This window comes from Pelodiscus sinensis, chromosome 13, assembly GCF_049634645.1.
Source record: "Pelodiscus sinensis isolate JC-2024 chromosome 13, ASM4963464v1, whole genome shotgun sequence".
In the NCBI taxonomy this organism is placed as follows: Eukaryota; Metazoa; Chordata; order Testudines; family Trionychidae; genus Pelodiscus; species Pelodiscus sinensis.
Genome location: NC_134723.1, coordinates 16236660 through 16250348, shown reverse-complemented (window position 1 = coordinate 16250348; position 13689 = coordinate 16236660). Strand labels below are relative to the sequence as shown.

General features: G+C 44.3%; 1 protein-coding gene across 4 annotated transcripts in view; it reads right to left on the bottom strand.

The window, feature by feature from the left end:
- The window catches only part of RPS6KA6 (ribosomal protein S6 kinase A6), a 124798-nt gene extending 111314 nt beyond the window's left edge, over positions 1-13484 (bottom strand). For 3 of the 4 annotated variants that reach the window (XM_075940769.1, XM_075940766.1, XM_075940767.1), the window contains exon 1: positions 13147-13482. Coding sequence is in view for 2 of the 4 variants with exons in the window: in XM_075940766.1 (XP_075796881.1) it covers positions 13147-13227 (81 nt within the window). In the remaining 2 variants the exon portion in view is untranslated. Of the gene's footprint in view, positions 1-13146 lie in introns of all 4 variants that reach the window. The other variant, XR_012906857.1, reaches the window with a different exon arrangement.
- Positions 13485-13689: the final 205 nt, after the last annotated feature.

The following is a 13689-nucleotide window of genomic DNA, read 5'->3' as shown; positions in this document are numbered from 1 at the left end:
AAGATAGGAGTTTGCAGAAACAGTATTTAATGTACAGGCAGTCCCCGGGTTACGTACAAGATAGGGACTATAGGTTTGTTCTTAAGTTGAATCTGTATGTAAGTCGGAACTGGTGTCCAGATTCAGCCGCTGCTGAAACTGACCGCCAGTTCCAACTTACATACAGAATCAACTTAAGAACCCCAAGCGTCCCCAAGTCAGCTGCTGCTGAAACTGATCAGCGGCTGATTCCAGGAAGCCTGGGGCAGAGCAACCAGGGGCCCCAGCTGCTCTGCCACAGGCGACGTAGAAAAGCCTAGTCTGCTGGGGAGGGAGGGTGTACTAGCTGCGCATTCCCCCCCCCCCCAGCAGACCAGGAAGACACGGGCGGCGTACCGAGACGCACCTCGGTCCGCCGCCCGGGTCCTCCGCGGCTTTGCTCCCAGTCTCCCTAGTCAGCTGCAGACCAGCAGACCAGGGAGACAGGGAGCAAAGCCTCTGAGGATGCCGGCAGCGGGACAGCCGCAGCCCGCCTGGGCTGCCCCCCTGCCGGCTTCCCCCGCGGCTTTGTAAAGGTGCGGAGGGGCTCCGCTGCGCGAGCCCCCCCCCCCCCCCCCGCGGCTTTGCCGGCAGGGGGGCAGCCCAGGGAGACGCAGAGCAGCTTTTCTTGCCCGGGAGTACACGGGTGGCGGGACATAAGTCGGATCCGCGTAAGTCGGGGACTGCCTGTACTGAAAGAAACTGTGGTCCATAATGGAAATGCAGAAGAGAGGGAGGTTAGCATCTGGATAGATTTTGTTTCCTGACATTATTGGAAAATGGAGGATAGATAATGAAATAGGTAACATACAATTGATGGGAATGTGTTTAACTTGTTCCTTAACCTAATGAAGAGGTTTAAATATGTAAATAGTTGGTAATACTTAACTGGGATAACAAGCATGTAATATTCCTTCAGCTAGAACTGAGGCAAAATTTCTTGCAATCTATAACGGTGGAGTATTTTTGAGTCATTTAACTGAGAAGACCAGCACTGGACTTTTCAGAGGTTCATATCCCATAAAAAACAATCCCAAGATAAGCTACCTTAATTTCAAAAGTAGTGAACAAAAACATTAATGCCCATTATTATTACGGTATGGCTGCACAAATTTTCAGATACTGTTAAATGTATTTGTGTTCTTAGATTTTTTTTAAAATCTGTTCTCTTAGCTCAGTTTCACAGTTTGCCAACATTCTGGTACCTGAACACTCACACCGCAGGATTCTGTTGAGGATACAAAATTTTGTATCCGTGTCTGTATTTGCATAATAAAAAATGAGTTACAGATATCCACATCCCCTTCTGCAGATGTGAATACTTGAGGAATAAGTGAAATAGGTAAGATTTGCAGAGCTCTACACTTCAAGTCACAAGTAATATATTATTACTTCTCAATTCTTACATCTTTCAAGACAGGTTATAAGTCTTGTAAACTTTTAGCCAAACACTCTCCCAGACTGACAATATTCATATTAGTTGTATGCCTAGTATCTAGATACTCAGCCAATAGCATATACTTTATGTGGTTCAGTATTTCAGAGACTATGAAAAGAACATATTTAAACGGATGTATAGTTTGGATCTACCTGGTCCCACCCTCCCAGAACCTGACCAGTCCCAGAGGAGGGATTTTGCCAGACCAGGAAAGATAATTTCTGGCCCCCTATCACCACACACTCCCCTCCCTGCCCCCAGGCTTCCTGGCTGTTCCAGGCAGCCTGCAACCCTGATGGCCCTCAGGGCTTCCAGCCACCAGCCTTTCACCTGGACTCTGGTCCTAGAACATCCAAAAGTTGCCAGACCCAAAAGTTACGATTTAGAGAGGTTCAACCTGTATTAGAGACAGCATCCAAAAACAGAGTAACAGATACTTGTTTCAAACAATTATCATAGGGAAAAAAAATATGCACAGATGTGGCACCACAACAAAAGTATAAGGCTTAACTCATACACATAACAATATTTGTCTTCTTCAAAACTAATGGCATTATCCTAGACAAATATCACTTCTGCTATGCCCGAGTCATTTAATTTCTGGGCCTACTTATGCCAATCATTTATTTTCCTATGGATTTTAACCAATGAATTTATGGTTTTTAACCAACTTATCCATTCTTCAAAAAGCACAGAGAATGGACAAAATAATTTACAAAACTAATACATGTTAACTGAAGAGACTAACAGATGTGACAAACCCAATTAAGACACAGGATTTTGAAGTCATCTAATATTCATTCTAATTTTGCACATTACTACCTTTATTTGATTAAAGGTTCATTAATATAAAATTTAGCTCTTTGTATTTTAACTCGTGTGACATTTTCAAACACAAATAGAAATTTTCAGTTTCCCCTTACTCTTTTCAAAATAAAATGTTAAGTGCTACAAGATTTCTGGCAAAACACAAAAAGGCAATTAGTACAAGGAAATTATTGATTTTAATGGCATTTTAAAGATTTGCCTTGAAAACTGAATGTATGTTGTAAACAAACAAGCTTATTTATGTTTTTTGGTGCTAGAATTCTTTTGTCTTCTATATGTATCTGGCTGCCTTCCTCAGAATCCACTAATTGTTCGAAAGGATAGAATTATTCAAAAAAACTTCACATCTAAAAGATCCAACCCACACAATTTCTTGAAGACTTACAGTTGTGTGTGTGTGTGTGTGCGCGCACGCACCCGCGCGCGAGCTACAAGGAATTCTTGCCCTTGTAGATAAAACAGAATTGTCTTTACAATTAGCTCTGAGGTTCTAAATGCATCTGTGGGTATAAGGTACGATATTCGTTTTGATTAAATTGCTCTAGCTATTAGTGACTGTGATAAGTTTGCTACTTTAAACAACCAAAACTATTTGCTGAATGGCAAAAAGTTCAAGGCATCTTCTAATCTTACAGGAACTTTAGATCCTCAGCTATATTTGGAATGGACCCTTGACCAGAAGGGGCTCATACTCAGCAGGATTTCTGAGTTTTTAAATGGATTTCTTAAAAATAAAACTTGTTTTAGTCTGTTTCAGTATAAAACAAACATTTATTAATAATGCTTTAAAAGATTATTAGAAATGCAGAGTGAAATAGATTTCCTAGGGTTATCTTGCAGCATTTCTCTATGGAAATACACACAAAAAATAAAAGGCATCCTACAGATGTAATTAACCTTTAAAAATAGAAGCAGCTTTTGGTATGAGTAATGATGAAATTCACTTGTGACTTATCATGAAAGAAAAAATGACCATAGATTCTACAGCCACTATAAAAGTTCCCTGAAAAAGTTGTGTTCTGTCCTTTTTCCCTTTCTTTAAGATGTATAAATAAGATTAGAAAGACTTCCTACCTCTCCCCTCACAATAATGTCCACTTTTTTTTTTTTTTTAACTATAAGTTCAAACATAGAAAGTTTTTCCAAGGGACAAAGGAAGTGATATCAAGATAACATGTGAAATGGAATAGGAAAGAAAAAGTTATTTTTATTTAATATGTTTGTTGTTCCACATGTAAGTAAATCTCCTCAATACACACTTTGATAAAAAGCAGCTTATTTTTGGTTTGGTTTTGGTCAAAATTTGACACCAAGCCTCTTTCAGTAAGACCTTCAAAAAGTTCACAATGTGCACATAAAGAGCTCTCCCATACTACGGGCTAATTCAACCTAGATATTCATACTATTTCTAAGGTTAAAAAAACAGGAAAGTTAGAAGACCACCTTTCAAGCCTTTTGTATGTCATAAAGAAGCAACTACAGGGTACAACCTCCCATTCAGATTCCTCCTAAATTGGTTGTAGACCCAACAAAAATGAATGGAAAAGACACGTAGTTGAAGTGGACCAACAAGTCAAATCAGGAAGGCATGAATCAAACGGAGAACCTGGCTCCAATTTTACAATTATATCTGTGCAAGCAGATCCTTGCATTCACATGGAGCTTCACTAGCTTCGATGGGAACTTGGCCAAACAGATCAAACTGTAGGATCAGGGCCAAATTCTCAAAGTTCCATTAATGTTCTCACAATGGGAGAGAGATTACATTTGTAGAGCTATTAAAAAGGACATGGCCAACAAAACACTTTAAAGAGTATCTTGTCACTTTCAAGTTTCCACATAGTATACTGCTATTATAACCAAAAGTATGATTTTATCTATTTAATATCATTAAAACATTTGTGTATAGTGGTGGTTGCAAAAATATTTCATTTACCATACATTTGAAGCCAAAACTACTTGATAGAGATCCTTAAGATTCTTAAGTCACTCATTAAAAAAAGGGAAGTTTATAGGAAACAATGTCAGTGAATACTAAGTGACTTTTCATTTTTGTCATAGTAACACAAGAATCACACCACCAGTTGAGACCAGAAAGGAAAAGTGCAGAAAAGTTATGAAGTAGGTAATTGCAAAATAATTTATCCATAGGGAAAACTTATTTCTAATTACTTAGAAGATGCTTTTACACCTTGAAACAATACTTCACATATTAAATATTTTATTTTCCCCACCTAGATTGTCAGTTTAAAATAATAAAATAATTACCTACCTTAAGACAAGACATAAATGTAGTCCACAAGTACATCCACAAAGATAGTTTAAGGTTAATATTCAAAAATTGATACTAGAGTAAGTGCAATGTCCTGCAAAATATACACTATTGAAAAAAAATAATTAATAACTCCTTCTAATTCCATTAAGTCCATGGTCACAGACCCTAAATCGTAAATAGGAAGTGGCATGAGGCAGTATGAACAAAGATTTAAATCCTACAGCTACGTCTAGATTGGCATGATTTTCCACAAATACTTTTAACGAAAAAGATTTTTCTGTTAAAAGTATTTGTGCAAAAGCTCGTCTAGATTGGCACGGAGTTATCGTTATAACGATGCGCTTTTGCGCAAAACCGCGTCTACATTGGCAGCACGCTTTTGCGCAAAAGCAGAAGCCCGGAACCATTTTGAACAGGGCAAAAGGGCACCAGCCCTTTCTGGGGGCGGGGGCAGGAGCTCCTCTGAGGATGCACAGGAGACATCAGGACTGCTCGAGGGGGCCTGCAGGGTGGCTTTTGCGCAAAATCTTGCCAGTCTAGACAAAGCCTACAAGTATGAAAAGCTGTAACTCAAAATAAACTAGCTTGGTAATAGAGGTGTAGCTATGTTAGTCTAGTCTAGCTGAAACAAAAAACAGGACTATGTAGCACTTTAAAGACTAACAAGATGGTTTATTAGGTGATGAGCTTTCGTGGGCCAGACCCACTTCCTCAGATCAAACTGTGGAAGAAAATAGGCATGACCATATATATGGTATATATATATGGTCATGCCTATTTTCTTCCACAGTTTGATCTGAGGAAGTGGGTCTGGCCCACGAAAGCTCATCACCTAATAAACAACCCCCTTCTGTTCTGAAATTTGATTTGTCCTTTTCATGTGTGTTCATTTTTTTAATTGTATCCTTTGGTACAAGCTCATCACCTAATAAGCCATCTTGTTAGTCTTTAAAGTGCTACATAGTCCTGTTTTTTGTTTAAACTACCTTAAACACAGTAACTGAGTAAATAGAGACTTTCTAAAAGGAACTTAAAAATACTACTGTATATGTGAGATCTAATACATATACAACAGTATATTGCAAAATGGAAAATATTTTCATTTTAGTTTACAAAAATGCAGCTACAAGGAAAAGTCCTTTTATGTTTTACATGCATGAAGAGCATAAAATAAAAGACTTAAGAAAACACAATTTGGTTTTAACAAACTTCTGATCTTAAATTACAATTCATCCAAAAATAATCCAATAGACAGCCGCGTGAATTCATAACAATTCATTAGTCTTACTATTTGTGATTAACCATAAGACATTTATGATTTCTCAAGTTTATTCTTTACAAAAATTATTCACTGACTCACTTCTTATAGTTACCAGTCTTTCAACTGTATAAACAGTTCATTATCAATATTCAGAATCAGAAACCTGAGTTGTTTTGGATGGACATCGGTCATATGGAACATTGGTTTCAAGAGTGTAACTCTTGGAATCAGTTTTCTAACAAGGTTCACTACCAATTTCACATTTCTTTCTGTTTAGTTCCAACGCAGCAGACCACTTTAGCACAGTGTAGCCCTGCTGTAATCAGTATGAGCACTTAGACTAAAACCTGTCTTATGCGCTCAAACAGTTTCTCAACCTTTTTTATAAAGTACCCCTTTGTGTGGGGGGAGGGGAGCGGGGAATATTAAAAAGAGTACCCCTAAGTACTTACAATGTTCACACACTCAAAATGCCCTTTCCCTCCCCCAGAGACAGGCGCCCCCATACCCCTGCTCTAACCCAATGTCCTTTCCCTCCCACAGACTGATATGTATTTACACTAAAAATTTAAATTATCTAGCAACAGTAACTGATATGGGCACAATACTATCAGACCAAAAATGCTGCATGTATTCAAAACTTGGTTACCCAAAATTTTGCATACCTCAAACTAGCCCAAGCTTGGGGACACAAACTGGAATCCTGACAGTGACCCAGAGACATCTGCAGGTAAGGAGCGGAGCAGTTGGGTGCACAGAGGGGCTCTGCATATGGGTAGGGGCTCCAGGTCCTTGAGGAACTAGTCCCCGGGGTGGGTAGTGCTTTGCAGGTTGTTTCCCCCATGCCACCTGGAGCTGGGGTCCCTGGCCCCGTCTTGCACCTGCTGTTCCATTGAGCCGCTCAGCCCTGCTCCAATGAGCGGTGAGAGTAGCACTTAGGTGTAGTGGGCAGGGGCCGGTGGCTGTCCCAAACCATACGCTTGATAGAGGGGCACGGGGAGCTTGCCGGGGGCACCGCCGGCACCATATGGGGCAGTAGCCGGCCAGCCCCCACCCTGCCCTCCACACCCTGGAACCTAGCATGGCGCCCAGGGGCAACTGCCCCCCCAACCTCCCTCGTTACACTCCTGAGGCAGAGCCAGGAACCCCCAGCCCTCCTCCCTCAACCCAATGCCTGGGTCTCACCAGAGCTGTCGCCGCCGCTGCAGCCACACACTTTTGCCTCCAGGCGCTGGAGCGCCTGCGCAGAGCAGCTGTCAACGTCCGGGCTTGAACATTCAATTTGACAGGCAATTGTTGACGTACCTCCCCCCAGACTTCTCACACGTACCCCTAAGGCAGTGTTTCCCAATTTTATTTGGCCACGGAACCCTTTTAAACTTGAAAGAATTTTGTGGAACCCCTAACAACAGTCTTAGGGTATGTCTACACTGCTATCCTAGTTCAAACTAGGGTGGCTAATGTAGGCATTTGAACTTGCGAATGAAGCCGCCATTTTTAAATGCCCCGTAGTTTGAACTACCTGCCCATGGCTACACGGACTAGGTAGTTCGAATTAAAGCTCCTAATTCGAACTACTGTTACTCCTCATTGCAATGAGGAGTAACAGTAGTTCGAATTAGGAGCTTTAATTCGAACTACCTAGGTCATGCCGCGTGTAGCCGCGGGCAGGTAGTTTGAACTACGGGGCATTTAAAAATGGCGGCGCCCGGGAACATGCAAATAAAGCCCAGGATATTTAAATCCTGGGCTTCATTCGCAAGTTCAAATGCCTACATTAGCCACCCTAGTTCAAACTACCCTTGTATATGGAGTAGTGTAGAAATACCCTTATAGATGGAGCTGAAAAAATAGACCACAAAAAAGTAAAGATAGCAGTGTTGTCTTCAAGTCATCATTGTCAAGTCCAAGTCGAGTCTCAAGTCACTACAGTTCAAGTCCCAAGTCGAGTCTCAAGTCTTAATTTAAAAAAATTTCAAGTCACTTTTGTACAAGCCATCAATATCAGCATTTTCAGACAATTTTTTCACCAAGTCGATTTCACAAAATTAGCAAGTCTCAAGTCGAGTCTCAAGTCACAAACAATGAACCCGAGTCGTTTCAAGTAGAGTCACCTAGGTGAATTAAGTAGGACTCAGTTCAAGCCGTGGGACTCGAGTCAACAACTCTGGAAGATAGTAATAAACAAATGCTAAACAAGGTCATGAGATCAACATTTAGTTTAATGGCACATATTTAAAAACAATAATCACATTTAATGTGCACAAATAATAAAGCTCAAAAACGAATATGCATTAAATATTAATGATTAATTTTTAAAAACCATAAAACGTGATTGTAATGGAATTTTCTCACGGAACCCTTATTTTCACTTCACAGAACCGTGGGGTTCCGTGGAACCCCATTTGGGAAACACTGCCCTAAGGGTACACGTCCCACAGGTTAAAAAAACCACTGTGCTAGAATGTTTGTAGAAAACTAAAACTGAACACAGGAACACAGTCAAAGAATGTCTACTTAAAAAACCCAGCAATATTTGTCAAATTGTAAGAGACTACACCAAGTGAATGTACAAGATTTGCAAGTTTATGTAATGTTATCTATAACATCCAAATTTCACTTTTCTTAAACATATTGACATTATAGTATTAGTTGAAGACACATGAATGATAGCATGAAAAATGTACATGCTATCATGAAGAATAAGAAAGATATACTGCTTGAGATGCAATTATTATTTTAACAAACTAGTGGAAACAATCTTTATGCAGCAGGTAATGGAATGTGTTTATCTAGACATCCATTGTAGTTATCATAACAGTATTTTCTAAATTACTAAAGATACATAGACCATGATTAAGTATTGAAAATCACAACAATATTTAAGCATTTGTACAGCTATGTATGGTAATTACAATGCTTAGAAACACTACTCTGTAGAGACACAACTAACAGAGAAAGAATAAAATACAATTGAGTTACAGGAAACCCACAAGTTACAAGAGCCCGAGTTGCGACCCCCCGCACTTACAAAAATGGTTGCAAGTGAGGAAGGGGCCAAAACCCCCCGACTTACATCCTCGGCCCACATTTACGACTGCACATGGCACCTATCACAAATGTGGGTTTGAGTTACGATGCCCCCAACTTGTGGCGCTTCCCCAGGAACCGATCGCATCACAAGTCGGGGGCCATCTGTAAAGGCTCCCTCTGGTTTTCTTGCCAAAATAAAGTATCATACTGTAGCCAGACATGAACCCCATCTTGTTCCCCTGCTCCCCCCCCCGAGAGAAAGAGAAAGGCAGTCAGCCTTTGATGCCCTGGGAACGCAGGTGTGCTGCCTGTCCCTGACTCTACCATAAACAGAAACCAGACAGTAAATGGGCTAGCTGATGACCCGGAGCCTCCCGGAGCCCTGATGGCTAGTATCAGTAACTGACATGCCTGCACTGTCCCAGAAGAGGAATCTTCGCCCATCACATACCAGAGGTGCCCATTGTCTGCATTTTCCCAGGTGTGAATTATGCTTTGCACCCTTCGTGGGAAACTTGGCATTCAAAGCCATTTTTCCTAATTGGCCACTTGAGACCAGGAAGAAGCCTATGTGACCCAAGGGGTATAAAGAGGGTTTAGTAGCCCACCCCATTTGAGCTCCAATCATCTATACCTGCTGGCAGGTATTGATTGTCTCCCGAGGTCTGTGGGACGCCCAACCTCGCCCTACTTCTTCCCGAGAGATTGAGAGAAAGACGCTGGTCACGCCAAGTCTGGAACGCAGGAAAGAGAATATATACCTGCTAGGTGTCTATTTTGCATGCATTTAATAAGAGCTCAGAGAACCAAAAGGGTTTCATGGTAGTTATTAGTGACTTATTAGTGTAATTTCTGTCCTGTCCTTTGTAGTGACTGTGTTATCTGTAACACAGTAGTAGCATTTAACAAGTTTACCCTGTAACAATAAAATAGTAACTGTTTAAGCTTTAACCTGACTCCTTCAGTTGCTGTAACAGAACCAAGCACAATTTAAAAGAACTTCAGCAAGTCATAAGGGACAGGTATAGGGAGAGCTTGGGCGTTTGGATGTGTGTCACTCCCAGGTGACAGATCCATTGGGGCATCTCTCAGTCTTTCCCTAAGGCTGCCCGCTGGGAAGGAATCTTGGATTCTAGAAGCTAAAATCTGAGGTGTTATAAGCTCTCCCTGTAAACTTATTGGGGCACCCATCAACCTCCTCCAGGTTGCCCGTTGCAAGGGATCCCGGTCTCAGCAGTTGAAGTCTCGGGTGTATAGCACGCGCACACACGCGTGCGCACACACACACACACACACACACCACTCACTGCCCTGACCGTCGGCGCACACACACACACACACACACACACACACACACACACACACACACACACACACACCACTCACTGCCCTGACCGTCGGTTGGCAGAATTGGGGCGCCCGTCAACCTCCTCCAGGTTGCCCGCTGCAAGGGACCCCAGTCTCAGCAGTTGAAGTCTCGGGTGTATAACACACACACCCCACTCACTGCCCTGACCGTTGGCTGACACATACCTTTTCAAGTATAAATGTGAATTATCAGATAATACCATTTATGCAAAGTCCCAGAAATGAAATAGTTCCACATTCTCTCCAAACTAATATCCAAGGCCTATTTTATGAATGTTAGTAGTACATCCACACATACAGTCTCACTAAGAACAGCCTGCTGTGCTCCCAAAAGCTCATGATACCATCTTTATGTTTTGTTAGTCTTTAAGGCACTGCTACACAATTCGTTGTTTTTTAAGTTTTTCCAGTTACAGACTAACACAGCTACCCCTCTGAAGCATATGTAGTGAGTTAGGCCTGCTGTTAGAAGCTTTACTTAGAAAACATTTTCAACATATAAATTTTCTTCAACATTAAATCAATCCCTCTGACATATATCATTCAGTTCAACTGCATTACCTGACAACTTTGGAAAATCCAGGCCCCAATACACTTCTGATATTTCACATTTAAGTGTATAAAATTAATAACACTGAGCTGTCACATACTACAAGATACAATACTAAAATAAATTTAAAGATTTCACAGTGCAGCTCAAACACATTTTGTGCTCCCTTCTGGCCTGGCTCCTGTTTAAGAGGAAATATTTCAATTCCTCTAGCAAGAGCTTATTTGATTTTTCTGTGAAACTACTTACTTCACCTCAGATTTCCCCATAAATCACTAATTGGTATGTACTATATGGTTTTTTAATGAGAAATGTGATAGTAGCACCTGCCAGAATGCTGACACAAAAATACAGGCTAATAAGTAAAATTGTGCCATCAGAACAGCCCAAATAAATTTCTAACAAAATGGTAACAGCAAGAGTATTTAAATTATCAGGATACCTTATAGAAAGCCCAATACCAATCAACATTTTCTCCACCACAAGCTAATACAGGCTGCACTTCTAAAATCCAGGATTATCTGGTTTGGCAACATCCATGATCTGGCATGTCCATGGATATCCCAGGGCCAGAAAGTCCCGGCACGCTGCAAGAGGGTGGGGGCCCGGGAGCCTGCGCAGGGCTCAGTTGGGCTGCTAGGGGAGGGCAGGGCAGGAAGTGTGCACAGCTCAGTTGTGCTGCGGGACAGCGTCAGGAGCCAGCATGCACAGCTGAGCTAGGCTGCTGGGGTAGGGTGGCAGGAAGAGTGCGCAGCTCAGCTGTGCTGCGGGAGAGTACCAGGAGCCAGTGCACGGCTCATCTGGGTTGCAGGGAGAGCCAGGAAACGGGTGAAGAGACCTGAGGTGGGAGGCCTGAAATGACCTCCCTTATTCCAGAAAAATCCCTCATCCAGAACCATTCTGGTCCGGGGGGGGGCGTAGCCCAGGGAGGTCCAACCTGTAGCGTGGCAATTGTTGAATTAAATACACACAGAACTCTGCACCACACCAAATTAACATCTCTCACTCAATGACCATTAATTCATCTGAAGAGAAGCTAACACTGCTATAACTTTGCACAAGTTACAGGTAGCATAAATACATGAAAGAAGAGACTTGTCACTCCCGCTGAGCCTAGAAAAAGTAACCAAGAGAGTTCTAGGTATAAGGAGGTGACAGTTAACTGAAGGAGATGGAAAGAGTTCAAGGTGGTGGTTTAGGAAATGACAGGCCTCCGGGTAGTAGTTTAAGGGATGTGTTGGTGGGCACTTTGAGGACTCAGAAATGGAGGGTTCAGGGTAATGACCGCAGAGGTAACTTACGGTAAGTAGGTTCAAACAGACTGTAGCTGAGATGTAGGTTTGGCTAAGGATGGCAGCATCAGGATGAGGACTCAGTAGGTTCTAGGTCCGTGGTGTCCAACACACTAGCCACTAGCACATGTGGCTATATGGTTGGTTGAGTGTGGCTAGTTTGCTTCAGAACTAGTTGGACACCATGGTTTTAGGCGGTATGGCAGAAGGCAATAGAATTAAGATGAAGAAGAGATGGACATTAGAGGATGTCTGGGGGTAGGAGAACTGGGATAAGGGACAAGAGGGACTTGGCTGGGTTGTTTCAGGCAGCAGGATTGAGGTGAGATGTTATCTCTGGGGGGCCAGAAGTATAAGGGAAACAGTCACAGCCAGATCTAGGGGTGAAGGCAGATAGACTCTTAGGGGGACAGCAGCTGGGAAAGGCAAGACCAGCATGGGACAGGCAGTCTTCAGAGAATGGCAGCTGGACCAAGGGGAGAGAGATACATGGGCTGGGACAGCATCCGAATGAGTTGCAAGTAGGCTCTCCGAGAGACTAAAGGGAGTGTGCAAGAAGGATTCTGAGGGAAGACTGATAGACTTTGACTGGGAACAGCAGGCTCTAGCAGGGAAGATCAGGAAGGCTCTCAGGGGAGCAGGTAGGGGCCGACAGTCTCTTGGTGGGGGTGCAGTGAGTTGGGGGGAGGAGATGTGGACAGACAGGAGTGGACATTCTTTGGGCTAGGCACGATTGGGATGAGGAGCGATTCTTGGAGTAGGGAGAGATTTCTGGCACCGGATCAGGATGGAACTAGTGGGCTCGCTGAGAGGTGTGTGGTGGGGGAGGAGGGGCGCAGGTGAGGGCGGAGTCTCAGAGCAGGGGCAAATGGGAACTGCCTCGGGGTGGGTGGGGGCCGGGTGGGTTCTCGGGGGCAAATGGGGGCTGCTAGACTCGGGCAACTCCAGGCTCTCGGCTCCGCCGCCCCTCCCCCCCAGCAGCTAGACCCACGCGTGGGAGCGGACAGAGGCAGCAGGTGCCCGCCCGGCGTCCCGATCCCCACTGCGCGGCTCCCAACCCCCGCCGAGCGGCCCCGCACTGACCTCGCCGCCGCTCACGCACAGCTCCATTTTGTGGCAAGGCTCCGGCTCCTCCGCGTCCTCCAGCGGGGCGAACGGTACCATGACCCCGCGCCCGCTAGCCGGGGAGCCGCTGCCGCTCGCAACCGCTGCTCATGTCCCGGCTCCGCGGCGGCTACTGCTCCGGCGGCCTCAGGGGCAGCGCGCTGCCGAGCCCGCTGGCCCCCTCCGCCGGCCCATAGAGCGCGACGGCGGCGCAGGAACTGGCTCTGCTACTGCGGCGGCCGGCCGGCGGGGGCGGCTCGGCTCTGCGCGCACCGCGCCCCCACCCCCAACATGGCGGCCGGAGAGGGGGCGGCGCCGATGCAGCATGGGAATGACGTCAGGCCGGACTGGAGAATCCCCGGCATGGGCAGTGGGGGATGGGAGGCGCACGTGGAGCGAGCCGTGCGGGGGAGGCGGGGGATGACGTGAGCCATGGCGTGGGTGTGATGCACGTCCTGTGCTGCGTCCCCTGGGGCTGCGCGCGGTGGGAGCCGGGCCGCCCTGCCCCCTTCCCTCCTGGCT